This window comes from Pseudozyma hubeiensis (assembly GCF_000403515.1).
Source record: "Pseudozyma hubeiensis SY62 DNA, scaffold: PHS68, whole genome shotgun sequence".
In the NCBI taxonomy this organism is placed as follows: Eukaryota; Fungi; Basidiomycota; class Ustilaginomycetes; order Ustilaginales; family Ustilaginaceae; genus Pseudozyma; species Pseudozyma hubeiensis.
Window position 1 is genome coordinate 473,521 of NW_012133850.1, and position 25,276 is coordinate 498,796.

Consider the following 25,276-nt stretch of genomic DNA (forward strand, 5'->3'; position numbering starts at 1 on the left):
TGTACGAATAGAACACGTTCCGGGCCGGTCAGAGCGGACGTCAGGCGGAAATCTGACCCTCTCGTCGTAGACATTCCGGATCTGTACCGACGGGTTGGCGTACTAGATCTGAGAGGACGATGCTTGACCACTTCGAAATCGGGCTGATCTGCAACCACGCGACAGAGAAAGGTGGAGGCTCGGAATTCGGGCGCACGCCTCAACGCAAACGTTTGAACCTTGATTCTTCGTGTCACACCTTCCTTCCTAGCACCCATCGACGCGAACCTCGCAATGGAGGACATTTCCGAGCCTCGCGCGAAGCGGCAGAGAACAACGCAGGGAGGGCGCGCACCTTCACCTCCTCCGCCTCCCCCGCCAGAAGATGATGTACAGCCTGCGCTTCCAGGACAGCCAGATTCAACTTCTTCACCCCTTCCTCCTCCTCCACCTCCGCCAGAGACAACCTATGAGCAGGCTGAGAACAGTGACATCGTTCCACCACCACCTCCATCCGTACTACCGCCTCCACCACCTCCCCCCGACCAAGCGAATGACGAAGACGACGAAGCAGACGTTCAGGATGCCGCATACTGGACGCGTCTAGCCCAATCTTCGTCTTCCAGCATCTCCTCACCTGCTCCCTCCGCATCCGCTCCCACCTCCTTCACTCCCAGCAACGGCAGCACCTCTGCAAAGAAAGCCAAATCAGCCCTCTACCTCGACACGATCAATCGAGCCGTTCTCGACTTTGACTTCGAAAAGCTCTGCTCCATCTCGCTCTCCAACATCAACGTCTACGCATGCCTTGTCTGCGGCCGGTACTTTCAAGGTCGAGGTCGCAATTCCTACGCCTATCTTCACAGCATAGACGACTCGCATCATGTGTTTATGAACCTTTCTACAGCTCAGACGTACATCTTGCCGGATAACTATGCTGTACCGGAGGAGAATCAGGCGGCGTTGCAGGATATCAAGTACCTGCTGAATCCGACATTCACGCAGAAAACAATCGAGGCGATGGAGAAGGAGATGGCGTACGATTTGAACGGAGAGAGGTATCATGCGGGTTTCGTGGGGTTGAACAATTTGGGGAAGAACGATTATGTCAATGCGATTGTTCAGGCATTGGTGCATGTTCCTGTGGTGAGGGATTACTTTTTGTTGGGGAAGGAGATGCAAGGTGAGGGAGAGAAGAGCGAGCTGGTCAAGCGGTTTGGTAGCTTGGTGAGGAAGATGTGGAATCCGAGGGCTTTCAAAGCGCAAGTATCGCCGCACGAGTTCCTGCAACAGGTGGCAGCGGTATCGGGGAACAGGTTCAAGATCACGCATCAGTCGGATCCCGTCGAGTTTCTCGGTTGGTTGTTGAATCGGTTGCATTCCGATCTGACGGGTGGGAAGAGGAAGAGAGGTGGTGGAGAGAGTGTGATCAGCCGATGCTTTCAGGGCGTTGTGCAGGTGGATTCTCAGCCGCTTTCGCGGGTCGAAGAGGGTGAGACGTCTGCTGCTGGTGTAGCTGCCGAAGCGGAAAAGATGTTGAAGCAGTCCTCTGTTTCTGGAGGGCAAGTGGACGAGAGTGGACGAGCACAGTTCGATCCCTCGCTTCCGGTGGAAAAGCGCGACACGCCATTCTTCCTGCTCGCCATGGATCTTCCACCCCCACCACCCGTGATCAACTCGGAGGAAGGCGAGAATCTCGTTCCTCAGATCACCATCGGTCAAGTACTCGCCAAGTACGACGGTCAGAGTCTGCATGCGTCCAACTCCAAACTCACGCGCTACACACTACGTCGACTTCCGCCATTCCTCATCATCCACTTTCGACGTTTCACCAAGAACAGCTTGGGTCAAGAAGAACGCAACCCAACGCTCGTCAACTTCCCCATCAAAGGTCTGGATGTCACGAAACACATCCCCATCCTGCGAGATTCATCGTCACAGACACAACACTCCAATGACACAAACTTGTCAGAGATCTACGATCTCGTCGCAAACGTCGTCTACGACGCAGTACCCGGCACCGTCCGTCAAGACGCCAGCTGGAAGTGTCAAGTGCACACCAACGCAAAAGCAGCAGCCGCAAAGGAGGGAGAAAAGTGGTTTGCAATCCAAGACCTCATCGTGGAAGAGGTGAATCGCCAGATGATCTTTTTGGGCGAGAGCTATCTCCAGATATGGCAGAAGCGCCCTTCGTAGCTTCATCCGCACCTTGATATCCAACCAAACACTCACTATTACGCTCTTGCGCAGTCGAAACCCAGAACGACAAAGTGATCTTTGAAAAGATGACGATTGAGACTGATGGAGCATGACATGATGAGATGAATGTGAGGCGTGACGAGAATACAATGACAAGATACGACTGTTGAAGTGATCAGAAGGGATATATACCGGGAGACTGAAATGTACAAGACATGGGACAAAAAGGTGACATGGGAATAGGGGTGGCGATGCTTTGTTGGCAGGATAGATCAGAGCTCGATGGCGACAAGCACAAGATTGGTCTTGAGCTGCAGGCCTGAGATGGGATCCGCATCTGTCAGGCTAGCCCCGGCGTCTGGAAGCTGTCCTGCTTCCTTGGCAGCTGCAACGAGTGCGCCACCAACGTAGCAGAGGCCGTGGAGCACCGAGGCAAAATCGTGCATGGCCTTTTCGAGACACACCATGACGGAATCGCAACCGAGCTTTTCGCTGGCGGCATCGAGCACTGCCAACACCTGCTCTCTCAACTGCGTGGCATCGACGACGGGTGGCATGCTCACGTAGAGCGTGCGCTGCGTGTCAGCCGAGCTATCACTGCTGCTGGTCGAGCTGAAGGAAGTGGAAGCTTGGCTCGACGTGGTCGGTCCAGACCTGATGACAGCACCGCTCCAACCCTGGCTGATAAGTTCGACACCAGCATCCTCGACGGCAAGGTTGCGAGGCACGTTGGCGAAGATACGGTGCAAGAAGGAGTGAGCGGACTTCTTTGCATGATGACGAACATCATTGTCGGGACTGATCTCGGGCGTGGCGGGCATGAGCTCGGCGGAAAGCGTGTTCCTGTGTGCGACGGATAGACTCGGGTCGTGGGTTTGCTCGGGCCTCGAATGGTGCTGAGACTTGGCGTGCAGAAGAAGCGACTGCGCAGCCTGCGTGAGCTGGTCGAGCGTCGCATCGGAAGCGTCGTCCGAGAAGTCGGACCCAGCATCGCTTTCCAGCTCGCTGTCGCAAGGGGTCTGACCGGTATAGATAGCGTCGAGCGTAGCGCCTGCGTCGCGCGTCTGATCGGGCGATGAGCGGTCCCAGCTGCGCGGGACTCGCTCCGGGACACCAGAGTACCTCGAGGGCGAGAGACGCTGCAGCTGCGACGATACTTGCGGATCGTGTATCACGGGCAGTCGGACTGGAGGCAAGCCGGGCGAATGCGGCGGGGTATCGGGGGGACTGTCGGGAAGATGTGCACCGTTGGCATGTCGATGGCCATGCATCGGTGTCATCGGAACAGCAGCAGTGTTAGCTGCACGGAAGATAGGTACAGCGACGGCGGCAGCTGGTGCTCCACTGCTGTAGGGCCTGTCCCATCCCAGAGGATGGCTGAACTGATGTGGGTCGTTGGGACGATTTGGAGACGAATGCGGCAAGGTAGACATCGGAAGGACGGTGTCCTGGCGAGCAGCAGAGTTGCTGCCGGAGGATGGAAGGATGATGGAAGAAATAGAAGACGTTGAAGCTTGCTGCGAAGCGACCCCTCTCACAGGTGCACTTCGACCTGGATTCTGCAAGGTAGAGCTGTTGTATCCAGGCATTTCTGCTTTAAGAACGTCAGGACCACCACTTGACCACGGTGCTCAACGTGGTGGACTGCTGCTGGCTCCGAGGCGAGCCAGCAGCAGCAGCAGCGTTGTTGATGCGCGAGTAAGGGACCCCATCGGTGCCAGCACCTGCGCTAAAGGAGCTGACGGGGGATAGACTGGGTTGATTGAGATTATTGGTAGTCATTGTTATGATGCGTAGGCGAACAGCTTGGCGATGCGTGTGTGATGAGTGATCGAAGGATCGATGGACCAGATGTCCGACCAAGTGTTGCTAGCAGGCAAGGATGAGTGGGGGATAGCGTTGGAGTGTGAGATGGAGGAAGGTGGATAGACATGCGAAAGGTATACTGCAGAAAAGGCGAATAAGTCAGCCACAGCACTCTCTCGCTATCTCTGATTGACTCGAATTGCCTGAGCCTCTCTCTCTTTCTCATCCCGCTGAGACCCTTCTTTTGGCTGCAGAGTCACACTCTGCTGCGTGAAATCCGCCCGCGCCTCACTGCCGCAAAAGAAATTCAAAGAAAAGTCGGAAAATCGATCCGCCAAGGGTGGATGCTCAACCGCTTACAGTACAGTAGTAGACTGCTCTGCTGCCCGCTTTTTCAAGGCGGTTTCCAACTGTGCAGAGCAGCTGACCGTCGCTTGAGGTCCCCGTGTCCTCTTAACGAAGTTGCTTAACGAGATGGCGTCATTTGCCTCCCGCTACACATCCGGTGTATTCGTGCGAGACTAGCCCATCCAAAAAGTCGAGATTCAGGGTCCAGCTTCTCCACCTCGCAGCTGCATTTCGAACCACCACATCCACTTCCATCCTGCGAGTGTGTGTGACGATCGATGCCGTTGCGCAAAGAGCCGCCAACGCCTCGTTCAGCTGCGGTCGATGCTCGTCTCGACAGCTCCAACCATGCAGGCCCGTCTCGGTTAGGCCTGGCACCATTGATTCCCTTCAAGCCGGGACAGACGTCACTGCGCAAGCAAACCATCCTGACGGAAGACGAGTACACTTCGGCGCTGTCCTCGATCATCAAGCGCGATTTCTTTCCGGGACTCGATAGGATCACGGCGGAGAACGAGTATTTGGCTGCGGTGGAAGCGGAAGATCCGACGAGGATTCGTGTGGCGCTCAATCGGCTGCTGACGCTGGACAAGGGGACGGAGGCTAGTCCGGCTCCAGAGCGGGACAGCAAGCAGAGGAGGAGGGATGCGACACACACAACATCTAGCAGGAGAAGAGAGAGAGGAGAGTGGGATGATACACCTCTGGCCTCTGGCTCCTCGAGGGTGTTCGATCCGACGTTCACGCCTGCTGGCTCAACGCCTGGACTCAGCGATGTCGGAGAAGCCGGGAGAGAAGACGACGTTGAATCTGCTTCGGGAATCGATCCAGATCTCGGCATCTCGTTAGCCGGTTTCCAGGCGCGGTATACCTCGGAAGACAATGCGAGCTTCTCACAGCTGCTCGACAGGGACAACCAGCTGCGTAAACGCAAACATGCCCATCTGTTCGCACGCGAACAGGCATCCGAGCAGCGACGCAAACAGATCATCGCTTCAGAGCAACTCGCTGCAGCGAAAGGCAAGCAGCTGGCAATCGAATCGAACCCGGATCATCCAAAACTGCTCGAAGAGGCGAAAGAACAGCTTCTCATCGGAGGTAGTAAAGACGACTCTCCTCAAAGTTTGGGAGCAACAGGACAGGAGATGCTTGAGACGAAAGGCAGCACGGATCCGATGGACGACCTCATCCTCGTCCCTGAGCCAAGGCGAGACGACCGACCCACATCGACCGGTCTCAATCGATGGAAGTATACGGCACGCAACGCGCTCATGTTCCCACCCGACGCCAACGAGTCGTACCTCCATGCTCGACCATCCGCCTCCACCTTCAGCACCGAGATCACTCCGGCAGCAGCACCAGAAACCAACTTTTCCGCTCTTCGTCTGCCCGAGCAATCAGATGCTCTCACCACAGCCGACAGACCGGAGAGCGAAGCCGGCTGGTCACCCTCCAGCTCCCGTGTCGACGCAGCGATCCAACGCGGCCGAGCCGGATCCTTCACCTCGTCCATCGCTTCCAGCAGCGTCGACGAGACGCCCAAAGTCAGCGGCTATGGCTTTGTAACCCCTTACTCTACTCCTCAGCACGCTGTCGCGGACGAAATGCACCTACGCATCTACAACGCGATCAAGGGCAAGCGCGATGCAACTCAAGCCTCTACCGGGGTGGAGGGGTTTCAGCTTCCGCGGTTGGACAAGCGAGAGCAGCTGGCGCAGAAGCTGACCTCCACGCCAAAGAAAGCGAATGCAGGTACGACGCCGTATGGGCAGGCGAGGTATGGTGGGATAGGGGGGTTGAGGGCGAGGGGGTTTGCGAGTCCGCGTGACAGGGGAGGGCTGACACCTGCGGCGAGGGCGTTGTTGCATAGAAGTACGAAGGGGATGACGCCGGCGGTGGGGGGGAGGGGCGGTGCTAGCCCGGTAGTGACGAGTGGAGGAGGCTCGGCGAGGGAGAGGTTGGGTGATAGAGGTTGGACGCCTACCCCTCAGCACACGCAGCGTCGACGAATACCATGATGTACACATTTACCACACAGTCCACTGCTGGGAAACGATACCTTTTACAGATAATGCAATTACTAGATTCACATTTTTAAAGTTTTCGGACGTTCTGCTGCACCGCTTTCAAGCCTCATTTGGCCTGATGACGACCTTGACACCGCTCACGCCCTCCTTGTTGGCCTTCAACGCCTTCTCGACGCTCTCGAGACCGCCCTCTACGACCTCGGGTCTGTTGAGGACGACCTTTCCGGTGGCGACGTAGCCGTCTTCGCCGCCGAGGTGAGCAGCGAGGGGTTCCGAGACGTATCGGTAATCGGGGTGGCTGCCGAGGCCGAGGATGTTGACGACCTGGGTGGGAGGTTTGTCGGCGACCTGGGATTGGGAGACGGCTTTCTCGTCTGGGTTCATGACGACGATGACTTTGCCGCCGCGGAGCGATTGGAGGATTTCGACGGCGAGGAGTTGGGTGGAGGGGGAGGAGATGGTGTCGTACACCCAGGCGGTCGAGTCGGGGTTGTCGGTGATCGAGGCAAAGTCCGAGGCTGAAGTTGCCTTGGATCGGTCGAGAACTTGGGTGGCACCGAGGGTTTTGAGGTAGTCAAAGTGGGATGGGCTGGAAGAGGTGACGATGTGGTCGAAGCCGGAAAGCTTGCAGAACTGAATGGCGTATTGGCCGACGGAGGAGGATCCACCGAGGATGATGGCGGTCTTGCCCTTGCCGACCTTGTCGCCGTCCTTGTCCCAGGGAGCGGCGAGGCTAAGACCGCTCTTGTGGTACAGACCGGTGTTGACGGCCATACCGGCTACCCAGAAGGTAGCCGCCTGCTCGTCGGATACCTTCTGAGGCGTCTTGGCTGCGAGGCTGGCGGGGATCTTGACGTATTGCTGGAAGGTAGAGGAGTCGTACTTGCCGATGATGCCTTGGAAAAAGACTCGCTCGCCGACGGTGTGCGACTTGACCGAGGAGCCGACGGCGACGACTTCTCCGGCAGCGTCGGAACCGAGCACGGCTGGGAACTCGGTGATGAAGACGCGGTAGTCGCGGATCTTCCAGTCGACAGGGTTGATGGCAGTAGCGGTCACCTTGACGGCGATCTCGTCGGCAGAGAGTGGCGCCAGAGAGCGGTCGACCACCTTATGCTGGGCACCAGCCTCGGGTACGACAGCGGCTTTGTGAGAGGATGGCAGCGACATGTTGGGTTTGAGTTCGATCGAGGACGACTTGCTTCTGTTGTGATAACTGTGTTGCAATAAGCACAGATCGTAGCGTTTATATAGTTGACTTGGTCCCGACGAGGAGTGGTGGAAGCATGCCGTCTTGCGTGGCTTGAGGCGAGTGGAAAATGCATGCAGTCGCTGTGGAGGTGCTCGGCCAATTTTTCTCTTCTGCCAAAGTGCTCGTCTAAAGCCGCGCTTGGGCCTGGAAGATGCTTGTCTGGACCTCTCGGTTGAACTTCTGCCGTGTTCGCCACACTGTTTCTTCCATGCAAGCACGCATTGAAGACGCTCTTTCTTTCCTGCGAAGTTCTAGTTTGCCGTCTCCCGACGACCTTGGAACAAAATTCGACTCGGACTTAACTTCACCAAAACCCAAAAAAGAAAAATCTCACCATTTTACGGAATGCTGCTGCAAAGCACGCTCGCGCTGACGTCTTTGACCGGTAAGCCGGTCGAAATTCGGCCCGTTGATCAACCACGTTTGCCTCTCGACACACTCTCGTCAGAACTTCTGCCGGAAACAAATTTTCGGCGTTTTGCATGCAATCGAATCGCGTGCAGACGGTTTGCGGTCGCTTGTGTGGACATGTCACGCTTCCTGTCATACTCTGCCGATGCTTTGCCATGCGCACTTCACTGCCTAGCTCCGACGCTTCCTCCGCGGACGGTCTTGCTGGTCCGGATCGACATTGAACCCTAAGCCTCTGGCTAGGAATGGCGGCGCTGATCCCCCCAACACATCGAAACGTCGCGAAGCTATCCGATGCGTTAACACTCCTGACTGATCTGTCCCGCAAGCTGCCTGCGCTCCCATTCTGCATATGCTCTCCGATAGCCTGTTCGGTTCAGACATCAGTGTTGTCAGTAAGTGAGGAGCTCAGTCTTGATCAATGAGAAAGGGAGCAACGGCACTTACCCACTGCATTCAGGCGAGGACCGTGCTCGTTCGTAGCGCGATGCGTGTTCAGGTCTGCCGTGCGATTAGTCGTAGAAACACGCCGTTGAGGAGGCCAGGATGCACCAAAGTAGAGTATGCAAACGGAGACGAGTTGAGAAAGAGTCAGTGCTTGTCATGGTATCATGTCTTTAAGCGGCCGCTTCGTCTTCGTCGCCATGCATGCGAGCGTGATACGTACGATTGAGCGTGCCGTACGCCTTGTCGCAGCCGTCAAAATCGCATCGATACTTGCGTTCTACCTCTTCCGATTTTCGACGTCGTCGGATGCGCCGGATAGCGACACTGCCCCTCGAACCACCTTGTCCGCTACCGCTGCCATTCTCATCTCGAGCAAGCTGTCCAGAAACAGCTTGCGTCGCAGATGCGAATTGTCCGTTCGGCGCGCGATACCAGATCCGTTTCTTCGATCCGATGCAACCCTCTTCCATTCGGCCTCCCACCAGATTGCTATTCGCATCAAGTGCGCTTGAGCCCGGCCCCGAAAGCTGGCACGCTGCTGCTTCTACGGCTTCCCGAGGAAAGTGAACCGCGAGGTCGTGATTGTGTCCGTCAATTGAGTTTGCCAAGGCGCCGTACGGGCCGTTTTCATGGACGATTCCGACATGATGGTCTTCCTCCCACTTGGTTGGAAATACTTGCCTTTGCTCTCCGTCTCCGTGCACGATATCGTACGCCTCTTGACCGAGCCAGCCTTCGTTAAGGCTCGCATTCGTCTGAGATAGCGATCGGCTTGAGGAAAGCGAGCTCGTATGTCCGCTCGTCGGGATGCTCGCGGAACCACCGTGTACATACGTGTTTGACTCTCGCGAGCTGCTTTCAAGGTTGGGCGTGAGAGAGTTTTGAGCAGAAGTCCACATTGGATCCTGGTGAGTCCTCCGAGATTCTTCATGGGCTGTCGCGCACAGATATGGCAGCTGCACCCCGTCTGCTGCCACGCGTTGCTCCCATGTTGAAGGTTGCAGCCACTCTTGCCTGCAGAACGTCGTGCCCGAGTGACTATATTCGCCGAAGGCATGCATCAAGGGAGGCGCCGTCGTTGCCGCCGGTGACGAAGACAGATGCAATCTGCGCACTCCTGACGCAATGAGATCCTGGCTAGCCTGCTGAGAATCGGCGTCCATCACTCCTCGAATTGCACTTGGTGCGAGCTGACCATAATGCAGAGCACCAAGCTGTGCATCGGAGTCGAATGCTGTTTGAGGCCGAACGCACCCACGTCGCCCGTCGTCAGCCGAGCACAGCACGGCTGGCCAATGTTGCTCCGTGACTCGGTCGGAGCATGCGTGACTCTGATAATGGCTGGCGATAGGTGGTGCCAAGGTGGCTGACAGTCCCATTCCGAATTGCGCAGTCGAGCTTTGCAAGCTCTGTATTCTTTGATGACCTGTCATCGGCACAAGTCGCAGGTGCGCAAGGGGCAATCAGCAATGAGGACTCTCAAATAAAGCGTCACTATTTCGGCAATGGACTTACTGGTAAGAGTCGGTAGCGGATCGCCTTGCAGGCATTCAAGATGAAGGAATTGGGCGTCGTCGCCTGGATGCTCCGGAAGTTTGGATGATCCCGGTGCAACGATGGCGATCTTTCCGAAAGTTCCACGGGAGGCATCGGGCTCAATCCGCACCGGATCAAAATTCGAGCTGGTATTCAGGCTTGCGCCCACCGCCTCGTTCGTGACTTCGAAAGGGGTCAACTTGCCATGATTTTTCGGTGGCGCTGAACTAGAACGAGCGGGCAGGGTACTGAAGGCGTCGCTAAGCATTTCGCCCCAGGGGCATGATGTGGAGTTGCGATCCATCTTGATACAAGTTAGACAGCATATGAACGTCTGCTCAGTCAGAAGAGGAACTACAGATTCGAAGCCCTCTGTGTCGGCTGCTGCTGTCTGGCAGAGGTAGGACAACGGAGCGACTGAATGCACGTAACAAGGTGGTGTTTATATGGACAACCTTCATTCTGCTGCCTACCCTACAAAGTCGAGCCAGGTAGATATGTCTGTGAACAAAGTCGATCCATCTCCGTCCGTCCGCTGGCGGACGCCCGTCATCTGTACATTATGGAAAGCAGCAAGCGCAGTTGAGGCGTGCGCGAGTCCGTTTCCGGGCGGCGCTTCGTGCCCAGCCAAGTCGCCGCTCTCGTCCGCCGTCCAGTTACGCCAACGCCCTTAGCCACTTTGGCGGTCGTGGCAATGGTACACAAGAGCAGGGCACCCGTCCCGCGAAGTCATCATGTTCACTCCGAGCAGTCACAGCGTGATAAGCAAAGTGGCACCTAGAGGCACGGCACTTCTCGACGTCGCCGTCCCATGACTTCATAGCCGCTGGCTGGCGTTGTGCACCGAATCGCAGTGTGACAATATACTATTGGACGTATTCGCCCGTACACGTCGGTTGCTGGTCCAATCCTTAATCGCTCAGTGGCTTTGTCCTATACACTCCCGAGTGTCACCTGGGCGTTGCGACTTACTGATCGCCAGTTCTTCGGATTCATCCTGTTCTGCTTACCGAGCTGCTAGCCGCAAGATCACTTTCGCCCAAAGAACTCCGTGGCTACTTCCGTACCTGACTAGCGCCCTTCAGCAACCGTCACATTAGGATCTTCAGACTTGTCATGCTCGGAATACACGGCGACGCGGGAAAGCGATCAGATGGCAACGCATTGCAATTAGCCGTGGCACTGAATTGCGACGCTCGCTCCTCTCAGATAAGATCATGTCAGGCACACTTTTGAGTCTCACTTTCAAAGTACTGGCTCTCGTCCCTCTTCGTCTCGCGACGGCCGTACGGAGTCTCAGATCATGGAGCATACATGGGAACTGCAAATGCTACGGCCTTGCGATGCATCGATGGATTTGTAATGCGGGAAGGTTCGCGAGGTTGAGATGAGTTGCAATGTCACCGGATCAAAGATCAATTCAGCTTCAGCACCTTGCGCTTGGGTGATTTGCGCGGACTCGTCCTGCTGCTGCTGAGGCTTTGAGCAGGAGTGCCTGCCTGTGACCGACGGCTACGACGAGGCTGCGCCTTTGCGCTCTCATCCTGATGGAGCTTAGGTACCTTTTCGCTGGCTTCTGTGACAGTTGCTGCCGAAGCGGCGGAAGGCTCGTCCGCACTGGGCTGCTTGCGCTTTCTCCTGCTTTTGCTGCCCTTGTTCCCTTTGCCCCCTTGCAGCAGCTCGGCCTCATCTTGCTCTTCTTCGTGTGCTGAAGCTTGCTCGGCGTCATTCGATTCGAGTAAAGCAGCTTCTGACCCGGGCGTCTTGCGACCTTTAACCGATCTTTTAGGCGTCGACATCACAGCGTCGAGTGCATCCTCGACTGCGGCAGCATCGTGCTCGTCCTTGTCTTCAGAATCGGCCTGCGCCTCCATCGTCTCAGTCGCGGCCGGGACCGAGGATTTCCGACCTCCTCTACGCTTTTTAGACTTGGGCTCGGCCGGCAGGTCATCGGCTTCATCGCCAAATTCGCGCGCTACATTTTGCAGCCTCGACATTTGTTCCGTATCTGCTGCCACGCTCTTGCGAGATCGGCTGCGCTTCTTCTTTCCTTGCGGAGAAGCGTCGGCCGGTGGTGGCGATGCTTCGAAAGCCTCTGTACGGCCCTCGGGAGGCACGCCCGCCTGTAATGCGCGAACGACCTCGAGCTGGGTTGCTTCTGCCTCCTCTTTCGAGACGTACTTTTCGAGCGAAGCGATGGAGATCTTTCCGGGAACAGTGGGTGCCGGATGCCTGTCCTTCGCTAAACGGCGCCTCTCGTCATCAGGCAGATAATCCGCATTGGGACTCTTCGGATCCGGATGACGGGGTGATCGATGCAGCGGAGACGTCGATGCTACGCTGCTAGCCCGCTGATGGCGGTTGCTTCGTCTCGTCGCTCGCGTGGGAGTTTCCGGGTCTTGTTGTACATGAGCGTCTTCATCCATCGCCTCTGCTTTTGCCTGAGCCACGCCAGAGCCTTGCTTAGAGTCCAAGTCGGCCCCCTTTTCTTGGTTCTCATGGTCCACCAACCCGTTCTCCTCTTTGACTTCCAGTTGGCGTGGCGACTCCTCCTTGTCACGGCTCGGCTCCCTCATACGACTCTCACCGTCACCAAGAGTCCCGAGGGGATCTGCATCCAGATCATCGGCGAACACAAGCTTGGCCGCGGACGAGCCTGGCTCCACGCAGATGCCTTCGTTGAGAAAGTCAAGACCGATGACGCGGCTGAGCACGTGGTGCACGTCTTCTGGGATGAAATCAGGATCCACCGTGAGCCAGTCGTCCGTTTGGCTTTCGTCAGTGGGGCCAAGGTCTTCCGCGCCTTCCTTGCTAGCCTGCTCATAGTTGATAGAGCAGCCTGGAACGATAAACACCGGGCGGCCTTCGACCTGACCCAGCTGCAGTTTGCGGCAAATGCAGTGAGACCGAGTGGTGATGGTGAACTCGGGCAGCTCGGTTGTCTTGTTCGAGCGCGACGCTTGCTGTCGCGCTGCCGTCCGGACGCTGCCTTCTGCTTGCTCATCGCCAGTCTCTGCAACCTGCGAATCTTCGTCAACCTCGCGCATCTCGTCGGCACGCCTCTCGCTGATAGGCAGCAGAGATGGAAGAGCACGCAGCGGGGCAGCCAGATTGGAGGCGAGGCCAGATGCAGCTTCAGTGACTTGTGCAAAGAAGCTTCGTCTGGCAGCGCCGTGGAGGTGGCGGTTGCCCTGACGGTTGGCAGATGGCGTAAAGCTCGACGTTGATCGACGGTCCGATGAGGCTGGTGAAGGCGGCACGCGTCTAGGTGTCAGGGTGCTCGGATGGACAGCGATGGGCGCGTCGATAGCTCTGCTCTCTTCCTCCGGCTCCGCTTCGACAACCTTGATATCCTCCGTGAGTTTCGCTTCGACGGCGCTGCTTCCCTCGGGTCGTTCCTCATCGGCAGGCTGTTCGCCCGAGGTAGCTGCGTGGGTCTCCTCGGCACCGATCACATTGGGCGATTCGTTACCTACAGATTCTTTGCTTTCCGTGACGTTCTGTATCAGCTGTACGTCGTGCTGGCCTGCGGGAGGAGAGCCGCTCAACTCGTTCTTCTGTGCAGACGTCGTGGCAGAAGGAGCGGGGTCCGTACCGTCGGCTTCCGCATCGGATCCGAGGTCGATGCGCTTGTGCATCACGGGATCGAACCCGCTCGGTTCGTCAAGGGTGCTTGCTGGCGTCACAGCGGCTGGCGGGACCACTTGACGTTCCAGACTGCTGTCTCGATCAGCGAGGTCACCACTCAGGATACCTTCCTCCTCTGGTTCTTGGATGGAGTTCTGTGTCTCGACAACTTCTGGCGGCGCAGATCCGTTCGAAGTTCCAACGTCGCCAAAAGTGGGAATGTCAGTAGCAGCGTCGGGATCTGCACTCCCTTCGTCCACGAGGATGTCCCCAAAGTTCTCTGTCTTGCCCTCGGTGTTGGAAGAAGCGGTAGCCGTCACATCAGCCGGAGGCGCAGATGCACTCTTCAACTGCACAATGGCCTCATCGGGCGCTACGTCTTCCTCGCTGTTGTCCTCGACGTCTGCCTCCAGTATGTCTGTACTTTCAACTCGGACCAGGCCGGGTTTGCTTGGCTCGGCAGCCTCTTTCGTGCCTCGGTCCGAAGTAGTCGGTACCATTGCGGGAATGATGATCTCTTCTGCTGTCTGGAGCTGAGGAGAACTCGAGAGGGATTCGGGTGAGTCCAAATCTGCGCCGGTAGCTGCGGTGTCCTCGATCGCGTCGATCTGCTGTTCACTTTGGAGCTCTTCGACGAAAGCTTCTCGAGCCGCTTTTGCATCGCTGTCAATCTCGTCCCCTGCTTCGCCTTCTTTGAGCTGCTGAAAGTGGTCCTGAGCAGAGACGGGACCGGCTGCATCGACGATCTGATCAGGCTTGATCAGCGAATCGCCATTCGCCAAGTCGCTGTCCTTCGTCACCGGGAGCTCCGCGTCCTGTGCATCAATGTCGACGGCCGTCAGGATCTCGTCGGCGTCAGAAGGACGCCCTTCGACAGATTCGTGGGTGTCTGACGCTGCGTCTTGGCGCGTAAAGGCATCGAAGATGTCAGACTCCGTTTGACTGTGGGACGGTACAAGCTGTTCGGCACTAGCAGCAGATGCGACCTCGCGTGAAGAGTGGCCCGTGACTTGCTGGTTGCCCGCGCTACCCTCGAGCAGCTCTGGATCGATGCGACCGATTTCCTCACTCGAGACGCTGGGTGGTAGGTTACCTTGATTTGTTGGTTGGGCCTGTGCAGCCTGAATGTCGGCGAAGATTTGGGCGGCCGAGACAAAGCCAGGCATGGTCTGTGATCCTTGTCTGGCCCGAAAGGCGGCGTCAGCAGGTTCGAGCCGAGAAGGACTTGGGGAACCGGAGGAAGCGACGTCGTCTTGCTGGGCGCCTTCGACGTCAGGCCAGCGCAAGTCTTCATCCACCTCTTCGGGCTCGACTTCACTGTCGGGGACACCTTCGCCTTCAGAACCAGTGGCGGTGTTGCTGAAAGCAGTGAGCTGAGTGCGCGCTTGATCCTGTGCGTGCATGTCCGTGAGCTCGTCGGAGAGTCGCGTGCCGGCCTGTTCCGAATCGGTAGATCCACCTTTCTCGTCACGCGCATGGTCACGCTGCATCGGAGCGAGAGATACTTGCTCTGCTTCGCGACCGTTGTGTTCAAAGTCCATCTGTGCGTGCTCGTGGTGATCATGAGAGTGCTGCGGTCCACGGCCATGGTGGAGAGAAGAGGTCGCGTCGCCTTGATCAGGCTCGACTTGCTCGTGATTCTCGCTTTCAGGCTCGCTCTCCGCCTCTGCAGCGAGCTCGCCTGGATCATCGTCCTCTGCTTCGTCGTCTTGCTCCTCTTCGCTGTCGTGATGACGTTGACTCGAGACATTGTCGGCGTCGTCGTCGTCGTCCGAGTCGGACAGCACAATGGGCTCCTCGGCATCTCCGGCAGGACCTTGGAACAAGAGATCACGGGTATCGACACCTCCGAAGCCGTCGTAATAGCGTTGAGACGGGGGTAAGGTGGTGCCATCCTGCTCAGCGCTGTCGTCCACTTCGTCGTCTTCGTCCTCTTCCACTTCGTCATCCTCGTCCTCGTCCTCGTCCTCATCCTCGTCCTCATCCTCATCTTCTTCGTCCTCTTCAGCGGCGGAGGTGGAATTTGCGCGTTCGTGCGCGTCAGACGCGCTGTCCATCTGGTCGCCCTCGGAGCCATCGGAAAGCTGCTGTTCTCCGTCCATTTGCACTCGAGCGTGTTGGCTTTGGACATTGTACCGATGCTGAGAGGTTGACCCATCATTAGGCCTTGGCTGAGCGGGGACGATCTGGAAAGTGCCATCGACAATCTCAATCTGATCCATAGGATGCGATTCGAGGTGTTGTCGATCATTCGAGCCTATGTATCCGCGCTCAACGATGTTGTCGTCATGGACACTGGCCGCGTCGTCCGAGCCTGTTGCAGCATCAGCGGTCGAACCCTCGCCCAAGACCTCGATAGTGGGCCGTTTCGCAGGCTTTGAAGCAGACTCAGAGAGGTCGAGCATGGCGGATGCGGGCCTTGGAGGCTCTGTCCGATCGACATCCTCACTCGCTACCAGTTGGGCCCGTCGGCGAAGTATCGATTCAATGTCGAGCGAGCCGTCTGCTGCTCTACTGGCTTCAAAGAGCGAAGAGGGCCCGAGCTCAGAGTTGAGATCGGGAAGTGGTTCGGCGTTGTCGAGAAGATTAGCGAGGGCGGAGTTTTGATCTCCGCCCTCGGGCTGCAAGCCACCGCTGCGCATCAATTCTTGAAGTGACTTGGCGGTGAGCATGCTGCGCTCCACCGCCGGATCGACTGTCTGCTCTGCATCAGCGCCTAGACCCTCCTCGTCCGCATCCATTTCAAGCCCATTGTCCTGTAGATGCTTCAACACGCCCTGGCGCGAGTGTTGCAAGTTAGCTCGACGACGTTCAAAGTCACTCTGTGCGTGCTGTGCCCATTCGATGGCGGATGTATCGGGATCCTCGGCTGGATCGGATGTGGTGGTGCTGATGCTGATGTCGGGAGCGGCAGAACTTGATTGCAATCCACGCGTCAATTGTATGCGGTGCTGCAGCTCTCGAAACTCTCTGCTTGGTCGAGGCAGGCGAACGCGGCTTCGAGAGGGGGTGAGAGCGTGCGAGAAAGAGGAGGAAGGAGAAGCAGCAGCCGAGGATGAAGCTGGCATCGAGTTTTGTGATGGGGACTGCAGAGCATTGCCGATACGGGAGCTGAGGTCTACGATCCAATCTACCTCGTTGAAGCGGTCATAGGCGGAAGGTGAGCCGTGGGAACGACGCGGAGCGAGGGGTCGTGATGCGCTTGGACCTGGCTCGTTGAACGAGGAGGATGGTGTCAGGTTGCTGGATAATACGCGGGGTAGACCATCTGCAGGTCTCGCGTACTGCTTCGATGTGGGTGATGCATTGCTCTTGTGGTGCTGTGCGGCAGAGAAGGGCACGTAGTGAGGACGCTGTTGAGGTCGGTGAGGGTGGCCATTGGCGCCTTTGGAGGAGGACATGGCTCGGGGGGTGTAGCTTCGAGCTGGCGGAAGCCACTCGAGGGCTCGACCGTCGTGATACGAGCTGCGGCTGCGAGGCCGCTGAAAGTTATAGAGTGCTACGCGTGTCGAGGCTCGGCGCTTTTGACCATTTCGAGACGGATGGTGGTGAGGATACGGGGCTCAGAGGTTCGAAGCTTTGTGTCTTGACAGCGCGCTTTGTCGATGAGCGCTCTGACGGCCTCAGCGGTCTTGATCAGGGCTCCGCTGCGAGGAGGAACGGGCGGCGGACGCGAAGTGTGGATAGAAAAGGAATGGTGATTGTCTCGAGGGTTGCATCGCTTCCTCTCGACAACTTCACCAATCAGCGCCCGCTCACCACAGCTCACACCGCTCTCCAAAATCACAAATTCCTCCTGCGCATCAGCCAGCATCGGTCAAGTCTGTGGAGGAAGTGCTGCCTGCAGGCGACTGAAGACACGCCATGTGTGTTAGAGCGAGACTCGCCCGTCATCGCAAGATCCGACCATCCAGCCTGGCTCCCGATGTGATCTCTGTCATGGAACAGTTGGAACATGAGCCGCTGCAACCACTCCGGTCCACACCAATGTCAAACTCAATTAGCGCCCACAGCTTTGACCATCAAGCATCATGCTTCGATCCCGGTACAGCTCAGCCTGAGCCAGACCTATCTGGCTGGGCGAGATCAGGCAATGGCAGCTGTCGGCTGCACGCCGAGCGACTCAGAAAAGTCCATGGAGAGCTAACTGCTTTGTTGCTGCGTTGTTCTTGATTAGTGCAATGACACAGCGCAAGCGACACACGACCAACTTCAATTGATGTGTCTGATCTCTTCTATGCCCGCCGCACGCCAAAGGGTCCGTACAGAGAGGGTCACACTTGCTAAGGTGGCCGATGCATTTGCCTCCTTTGACTGAGCATGGTTTTCGCACCTCAAGTCGCGTCTCAACTGCTGTTCTCCTACTTCTTCCGTTTCCCACACAACTTCCAAAACTTATAATTTGAATTTAATTTTGGCCGGTACGCAGTTCACACTCTGACTGGCTACAACAGCTGGCTGGCTGCCTGACAAACGCAGTTTCAAAAAAGGTGGACCACACACTCGCCTTGGCCCAAGCCACAGTTGGAGCCGCGTCTCGCTCTCGCTGCGCCCTCGTCTTCTCTTTCTGCTTTGGAGGAGAGCTTGCCGCCCTGACTTTTCCATCTGAACGAACGTGACGGGCGCCTTTTAGAGCGTTTTCGGATCGACAGAATTTGGCAGAGAGCACACAGACACACGCTGTCCAGGGTAGAGCGCTCGGTCTCGCATGCTCGCACGCTCCTTCGCGCCTGCGTCTCGTTAGAGTGTCTCTGTTCTGAAGCGCCCCGCTCCTCACTCTGGCTCCGCTTGGTAGGCTCACCTCGACTCCGCCTTTCTCATTTCTCCCTCTCTCCTCCTCGCTTTGCCTTGTCTCATCCCGATCCATCTCAACCTATTTCCATCCCGTCTCATTTCACCTCTTTCGCGTGTCAGCGGGACGCTCACCAACACCACCACCACAGGCTCTGCATCTGCTCCCATTCGTGGCGTGACGCGGCTCCGATTCCCTGTCATCTGCGTCGTCGCCTCTCACGAAGATACAGTAGCGGTCCTTCCTGCTTGTCGGCGAGCCACGTTCCAACCCGAACCTCCTCTTTCGTCTGCATCTCCTCTTTCGTCCTTCGTCCCTCGTTGTCCATCACCCAATTCCGAGCTCGCATCCGCGAATCACCATCCGGTCGTGCTTTTCAACCGTCCTTAGGTCATTAGTCTTTGACTTTGCTTTGAGCAGACAAGTCTTCGCAATTACAGCTTTGTCCGATCTCACAACAACCTTGTTTCAGCCTACCCTTCCTCTCGATAGATCTCCAGCACCATGTCAGCACCAGGAGCCGATCTGCAAGAGCGCATCGCCGCCGCTCGTCGTGAAGCAGATGGCCTCAAGGAAAAGATCCGGGCCAAAAAGGATCAGATGGCGGATACCAGTCTTCGCGCAATGGCCAACGACATCGAACCCTTGCCAAGAATCGTCATGAAGCCGCGAAGGACGCTCAAAGGCCACCTCGCCAAGATCTACGCCATGCACTGGGCCAATGACAAGCGTCACCTCGTCTCGGCCTCCCAGGACGGAAAGCTCATCGTCTGGGACGCCTACACCACCAACAAGGTCCACGCCATCCCCTTGCGCTCGTCGTGGGTCATGACCTGCGCCTACGCTCCCTCGGGCAACTCGGTCGCCTGCGGTGGTCTCGACAACATCTGCAGCATCTACTCCCTCCGCGGCCGCGACCCCAACAACATCAAGGTCGGCAGAGAGCTTTCGGCGCATACCGGCTACCTCAGCTGCTGTCGCTTCCTCAACGACCAACAGATCCTCACCTCGTCAGGAGACATGAGCTGCATCCTCTGGGACATTGACTCGGGCACACGCATCACCGAGTTCAATGACCACACCGGTGATGTCATGAGCATCTCGCTCAGCTCCAATCCCAACGTCTTTGTCTCGGGTGCCTGCGACGCCGTAGCCAAGGTGTGGGACATTCGAAGCGGCAAGGCCGTTCAGACGTTTGCCGGCCACGAGAGCGATATCAACGCCGTCCAGTTCTTCCCCAACGGCGATGCCTTCGCCACCGGTTCCGACGACGCCTCGTGCCGTCTGTTCGACCTCCGAGCGGACCGCGAACTCAACACATACACCCACGACAACATCCTCTGCGGTATCACCTCCGTTGGCTTCTCCGTATCTGGCCGTATCCTCTTTGCTGGTTACGACGACTACACCTGCAACGTCTGGGATACGCTCAAAGGCGAGCGTGTCGGTGTGCTTGCCGCCCACGAGAACCGCGTTTCGTGCCTCGGTGTCAGCGCAGATGGTATGGCGCTCTGCACCGGCAGTTGGGACTCGCGTCTGCTCATCTGGGCTTGAGCAGCCAACTGCGTCTAGCAAGTCTGTCCGCAGGCGCCTTCTACACCATGAACGCCCTGGTCGTCGGCCTCTGCGCCGCCCTGCATTGCTAAAGGACATCGCTCACGCATGGCTCCTTTTTCGAGTTGAACCTGGCCTATACCCTTCCAACCTGTTCGCCGCCTAGTTTCGAACGTGTCTCTCCTCGAACGCTCTCTCCCCTATAGCTACACTCGACGACGAGGAGAAAACCCAAGTGGACCAGCCAGTTGTTGCTCTCGACCCTCCCTCCTCTTCCCATCGCTTGTTCCCTCACGTTCCTCCAAAATATCTGTTCCACACACCACGATCGGTGTCATTGCATTTACGCTTGCCTAGCATTCTCTCATTTTCCCTTCTTCTACGGTCCCATTTCCAAAGCACTTTATCGTCCCACTCGGCATCCATCGCGTGTCGAATCGGTCCCACTCGCGCTGGATCCATGCTCTTTGTCCCGCCGTCGAAACATGTTCTCCTTTTGGCCGTCTTTTCATCCCTTCATCTTTGTCATCTTGCTTCCAACCAACACACACGGTCTCTTTGTCAAGAGGATTTGCGAGATGAGCAGCCTGTGATAGGTGGTGGCAGTGTGTGAGGTAAAATTGCCCCGTGCTGATGTTCCGGCAAAGTCGGCGACCTGGGAAGGAAAAACCAAAATGCGGGGGGATTGGAGGTCGAGGTTTGGAATTTTGGATGTGGTTGCTTTGCTTCTTGCACATCATCTGTTTGTCGAGCCTGGACGCTAGCCCTTCCGTCGGCGTGGCATCACATCATGGTTGCGAATCGACTGGGTCAGCAAAGTGTAGGTGCGATCTCAAGAACACATTACTTTCCGTGCGTCAGACCTCTAGCTCGCGCTTTCAGCAGCAGCATCCCTCCAGCTCAACAAGATCTTCGACCGGCATCGTCGCAGATCTTTACACCCGAACAAGTTCAATCCGGAATCACCGCACTATCTTCCGCAGGATACGATGCTTCGACCGTCTGGGAACAGCGGGTGGTTTGGGGAGATCACGATCAATTTCAACATGTGAACAATGTTCATTTCGTGCGATGGTTCGAGTCCGCCCGAATGTTCTTCGCCAACACACTTTCCCAAACCGAAGACTTCACGGAGAAGAGAAGGGAAGAGATCAACAGAGGTACGGGGAAAAGCTTCATCTTGGCAGGAATCAACGTAAGGTATAGAAGACCGGTCGTTTATCCTGATACTGTAAGTGGCGTGGCTTTTGCACACACAAAGTGGGGATGACGTTTTACTGAATCGAGGCTGATGATGGTTTGGGCGAACAGATTCTCGTAGGTCAAGCATGCGAACTACCGCTAGGAAAGGATCGATTCATACTGAGAGGCGCAGCATACTCGCTAGCTCAGAAGACCATCGTAGCGGTCTCGGCTCAGGACTGCGTCACGTACGATTACACAAAGCTCGCCAAATGCGATATTCCAGACGACATTAGGAAGGCGTTGGAGAGTCGGGGAAGTCACTTTGACAAGAAGTTGTAGCTGATGTAAGGACGTTCAGCTGGCGAAGATGCATTTGCCATTCAAAGGGTCATTCATCGCAAAACGTCTGAATGTGCGCATTGCGTGTGTGACAGGACGGTGGAGTGAAGATGCGAGTGACCAGAAAAGCGAAGCAGCGTTGGGAGGTGGCGCGGGGGTAGATGTCTAGAGCGAAGTCTGCTCGCCAACATGTTTAACCTGAGGATAGAGCCAGCTGAGCTCCTCCCTGATCCTGTTCTTAAGCGTATGCCAAACCGAAGTACCGCCTATCACACTTCCCCCAATTCGAGCTTCCGACGGTGGACCTGGCAAGAGTCCCGCAGTGTACCGCTTCTGTCGGCGATCTCGTTCGCGAGCGGCGAACCTAAGCAGCACACCAAACGTCTTTGCGTCCGGTCCGACCACGTGTCCCCTCCGATCCTTCACCGGCGCCTGGGCAGACTTGGTCAGCAGCTCGTTGACTGTCAATCCTCCGCCATCGTCGACGACGTCGAAATCATGACGATCGAGAGCTTCTCTGAACAGACTCTTCCTCATCTCTCCAAAAGACAGCTCGATCGCCTCCTCCAGTCGCCCACATCTCGCCAGACATTCCAACCAAGAGTCCCACGCACCTTTCGTCAACACCGACCTTCCACCTCCCCCCACCCCTTCCGCCTCGAGCCTTCTCACCGTACCCATCGCCTTTCTCGCCAACGACAACAACCCATGCCTACCCGCCGTGTCGAAGAACACCGACAACGTCACACCATCGATCTCCTGCCGCGTCGCGATCAGACTATCCCAGATCGCCAGCACCATCGCCGGCTCCCCGACACGGTTGTACGCGTTCATCAGAGCGTTGATCAGCGGAAGATCCGGTTCCAGCCCTTCATCGCGTTTAAGCATCTCGTGCGTAGCCTGCACTCCGACGTACGACGGTGTGGGAGTCTTGGAGTAGTAGTCGAGGATCGAGGTGTAGACGATGCATGTGGGACGGTGATCGGCGGACCGCATGTCGTGGAGTATGCCGAGCAGTTCTTCGGGCGGTGCGGCTAGGGGGAGGGACGGTGATGCGGGATCCGAGAATGTGAGTGTACGGAGGTGGTCGAGCAGCGACAGGTAGCCTCGTTCGTCCAGACCTGTGGTGGGAGTGCGAAGTCCAGCGGACGACCACGTTGGGAAGAGGTTCAGACTGCGATAGATGTGGAAAGCCTCGGACCAAGACGTTGCGATGCCCATCAGCCGACGCATGAGTAGCAACAGGTCTGTTGCGCTGATGACAACTCCAGCTTCGTAGAGTCGAGAGACGAAGTTGCGAGCGGACGCGATGTCTTTGAGCTTGACACATGCCTCGATTACGGACAGGATGATTGCCATGTCGATCGTGGCTGGCCGATTGGCTTTGCGGGCCTTCGATGCCGTTGACTTGCGGGAAGATGCGGGCAGACTCTCGAGAAGATCGTCCACGAGTCGAATGGCCGAAGGGAGCGATGGCAGGAAGGCTTCGCAGTATGCGACCAGCAGCGGCTTCACGAGCAGAGGCGTTGGTGGGAGACCAATAGAGCGCACGTGATCGTACAGCAGTTGAGCTTCGCGGATCTGATTCGGAGAGGGCTGAGCCGCGTCTTCTAGACTGGAGTTGTGGAGAAGTCCAAGCATCATGACGCTGTAGCATTGATCATCGGCTGTGAGGGAACGCTTCGGATCGATCGCCGTCTGGATCTGGTCCAGCAGCTCGAGAGCCTCGTCGCTGCTTTGCAGATCGTTCAGCTCCTCCGTGTGCAGCCGCAAGAGCAGTGACAAGGTGCTAGCATCGAACAAGTCTGGCCGATACGCTTGTTTGGCGGTCTGAAGTGCGTGCGCAGGGCCTCCCACAAAAGCTTCGTACCGTAGCAATGCGTTCCAGGCCGTTGTGTCGTTTGCGGTCCGAGGGCAGGAATCCATCTCTTGTCGCAGTTGGCCGACATGCGCGTGCAGCTTCGCTCCGAGCTCTGAGTCATGTTCGTGACCGATGGAAACTTGTTCGCAGAGAGACATGATCGTCGTGGCGACGCTGTCGGTACCGACAATCGTCTCCTCTTGAGCAAGCTGTGGCCGATCATCCTCGTCTTTGATTGTCTTGTTGATTGCGGTGTATACCCTCTCCATTGTTCTGCGCAGATCCTCCTCGGGTTCCACACCAAGCCCGAGCATATCTTGCCAGACCTTGACTGCATGCTCGTACTTGCGACGGTTGACCAGGTGCGAGATCACCATATTCCAATCGACCCAGGTGGTTCGCCATTCGGGATGCTTAGTCCGAAGCTGCTCAAAAGCATTGCAAATGTCCGAAGCAGGTCGCTTGGACAGGCACTGTATATGGAGCTGGCGATGCAGATCAGTCGGGCCGATACGAAAGCCGAAGCGCTGGCCCATGTCGTCGAACATCTGTTGACATGCCTTTGCCAGATCAGAGTCCATGCGGCCCCCTGTTTGCGCGTGTTGTATCAAGCACTTGATCGCTGTCTGGATGTCATTCTTGCGGACAGGGAAGCTAATCTGAGAGGTATCCAAAGCCCTTGAGGACGAGTCCTGTACGTCGTGAGCATGTCTCTGGTGAGCCTGAACAAGGAGGCCATACGCCTGGATGACGTGGACTGGTGCGCGGGTTCTGATAGCTTGTCGAAGGTTCGCGACAGCTTGGCGTGATGCAGATGTGATCTCGTGAGATGCCTTGGGCTTGTTCGATGATAGTGTGTTAGACGAGACGGGCAGAGGAGTGCGGGCATCGAAAAAGTGCGAGAAGGCTGCGCTCTTGGTCGTCACACGCTGCTGATCATCTCGATCCTCCTGATCTTCGCCATCGCGAGCGATATCAGATACATTGGGCAGTAGGGTCGGGGTCGAGGTCGAGGACAGTCGAATGTACAGTCGAGTGACCTGCTTTACTTTGAGCGTGCGGGAAAGCTGGGATGAAGCCCGCACCAGGGACGGTGGAGGCAGGAGCAAGGGCAGCATGATGGCTGGTTAGAGCTCGATGGTGCGAGGCGAGTATGGCGCCTGCATCTTCTACACCATAGTCAGCGGACCCGACCGCGTCTTGTGATGCTCGAGGCGTTTGCTGTGTTGTTCGTCGCCGCTGGCTGGCTTGCTCATATCTTCTCGGAGGTAGAGATGCCGTTGAGCAGGAAGGATATGAACCTGCAGTGAGGGTTCTCATCAAATCTCGGCGACTTGGACCCTTGCCAATCGGAAGATGTCTAGAAGAGTATTCCACGCATCGGCGATCGGTCCTTTTCGAGGTCATCTTTTTGCACGTCTTTTTTACATTTTATCTGGTTGGAAGTCGTCATACAGGCCCGACGACGTACTTGATGCTGGACACGTCGAGCTGACTTCAAATCCACAAACTGTTGAGGAAGTCCTGAATCAAGCCCGAGCAGCAACGTACGTCCCTGGTCGCAAGAAAGAGCTCTTAAGACGAACCCTTAACGCTCCGATCCATGATGTGGGGACGAGTCGCAGATGCAGGCGGGCAGGCAGGCCGGACGCGCTGCCGATCTTTCCCTGCAATTGCATTCCCTGCCGTGGCTCAAGAGCTGTACCCCACGATCGGGACGTACGCGATCCAGCTTCGTTGTCGGTAGAGCCCCGCAGGAATTCGCAGAGGCGGACGACATACAGTACCCAGCGTCACTCGCCGGTCTTGCTCCTTCGCGCGCCAGAGCGTGCCAACGCGATTCCGCACGGGGAATCCGGATCATGTCACCCATCCGAGGAGGTCCGATGGAGCCTTTCGTCATGCTGCTCTTA

General features: G+C 56.9%; 11 protein-coding genes across 11 annotated transcripts; 4 read left to right on the forward strand and 7 right to left on the reverse strand.

Moving 5' to 3' along the window:
• Positions 1–273: 273 nt before the first annotated feature.
• Positions 274–2,175, forward strand: PHSY_007056 (potential ubiquitin-specific protease; the record flags this gene model as incomplete). The annotated part of the gene is made up of 1 exon (XM_012337652.1): positions 274–2,175. The coding sequence occupies one exon, from the start codon at positions 274–276 to the stop codon at positions 2,173–2,175; it is 1,902 nt and encodes a 633-aa protein (XP_012193042.1).
• A 275-nt stretch (positions 2,176–2,450) lies between these two features.
• Positions 2,451–3,611, reverse strand: PHSY_007057 (hypothetical protein; the record flags this gene model as incomplete). Its single annotated transcript, XM_012337653.1, has 1 exon — positions 2,451–3,611. One exon carries the CDS (start codon positions 3,609–3,611, stop codon positions 2,451–2,453), a length of 1,161 nt encoding a protein of 386 aa, XP_012193043.1.
• Positions 3,612–4,610: 999 nt separating this feature from the next.
• Positions 4,611–6,404, forward strand: PHSY_007058 (stress response protein Bis1; the record flags this gene model as incomplete). Its single annotated transcript, XM_012337654.1, has 2 exons — positions 4,611–6,109; positions 6,401–6,404. 2 exons carry the CDS (start codon positions 4,611–4,613, stop codon positions 6,402–6,404), a joined length of 1,503 nt encoding a protein of 500 aa, XP_012193044.1.
• Positions 6,405–6,458: 54 nt separating this feature from the next.
• PHSY_007059 (protein TOXD) lies at positions 6,459–7,529 on the reverse strand (the record flags this gene model as incomplete). The annotated part of the gene is made up of 1 exon (XM_012337655.1): positions 6,459–7,529. One exon carries the CDS (start codon positions 7,527–7,529, stop codon positions 6,459–6,461), a length of 1,071 nt encoding a protein of 356 aa, XP_012193045.1.
• A 233-nt stretch (positions 7,530–7,762) lies between these two features.
• On the forward strand, positions 7,763–7,984 carry PHSY_007060 (hypothetical protein; the record flags this gene model as incomplete). The annotated part of the gene is made up of 1 exon (XM_012337656.1): positions 7,763–7,984. One exon carries the CDS (start codon positions 7,763–7,765, stop codon positions 7,982–7,984), a length of 222 nt encoding a protein of 73 aa, XP_012193046.1.
• Positions 7,985–8,639: 655 nt separating this feature from the next.
• On the reverse strand, positions 8,640–9,530 carry PHSY_007061 (potential zinc finger protein; the record flags this gene model as incomplete). Its single annotated transcript, XM_012337657.1, has 1 exon — positions 8,640–9,530. The coding sequence occupies one exon, from the start codon at positions 9,528–9,530 to the stop codon at positions 8,640–8,642; it is 891 nt and encodes a 296-aa protein (XP_012193047.1).
• A 101-nt stretch (positions 9,531–9,631) lies between these two features.
• Positions 9,632–10,119, reverse strand: PHSY_007062 (lactose regulatory protein LAC9 and GAL4-like protein; the record flags this gene model as incomplete). The annotated part of the gene is made up of 2 exons (XM_012337658.1): positions 9,632–9,895; positions 9,985–10,119. 2 exons carry the CDS (start codon positions 10,117–10,119, stop codon positions 9,632–9,634), a joined length of 399 nt encoding a protein of 132 aa, XP_012193048.1.
• A 1,301-nt stretch (positions 10,120–11,420) lies between these two features.
• Positions 11,421–17,033, reverse strand: PHSY_007063 (hypothetical protein; the record flags this gene model as incomplete). Its single annotated transcript, XM_012337659.1, has 1 exon — positions 11,421–17,033. One exon carries the CDS (start codon positions 17,031–17,033, stop codon positions 11,421–11,423), a length of 5,613 nt encoding a protein of 1,870 aa, XP_012193049.1.
• Positions 17,034–17,131: 98 nt separating this feature from the next.
• Positions 17,132–17,446, reverse strand: PHSY_007064 (hypothetical protein; the record flags this gene model as incomplete). Its single annotated transcript, XM_012337660.1, has 1 exon — positions 17,132–17,446. The coding sequence occupies one exon, from the start codon at positions 17,444–17,446 to the stop codon at positions 17,132–17,134; it is 315 nt and encodes a 104-aa protein (XP_012193050.1).
• A 1,482-nt stretch (positions 17,447–18,928) lies between these two features.
• Positions 18,929–19,978, forward strand: PHSY_007065 (hypothetical protein; the record flags this gene model as incomplete). The annotated part of the gene is made up of 1 exon (XM_012337661.1): positions 18,929–19,978. The coding sequence occupies one exon, from the start codon at positions 18,929–18,931 to the stop codon at positions 19,976–19,978; it is 1,050 nt and encodes a 349-aa protein (XP_012193051.1).
• Positions 19,979–21,667: 1,689 nt separating this feature from the next.
• On the reverse strand, positions 21,668–24,481 carry PHSY_007066 (hypothetical protein; the record flags this gene model as incomplete). The annotated part of the gene is made up of 1 exon (XM_012337662.1): positions 21,668–24,481. One exon carries the CDS (start codon positions 24,479–24,481, stop codon positions 21,668–21,670), a length of 2,814 nt encoding a protein of 937 aa, XP_012193052.1.
• Between the last annotated feature and the right edge of the window lie 795 nt (positions 24,482–25,276).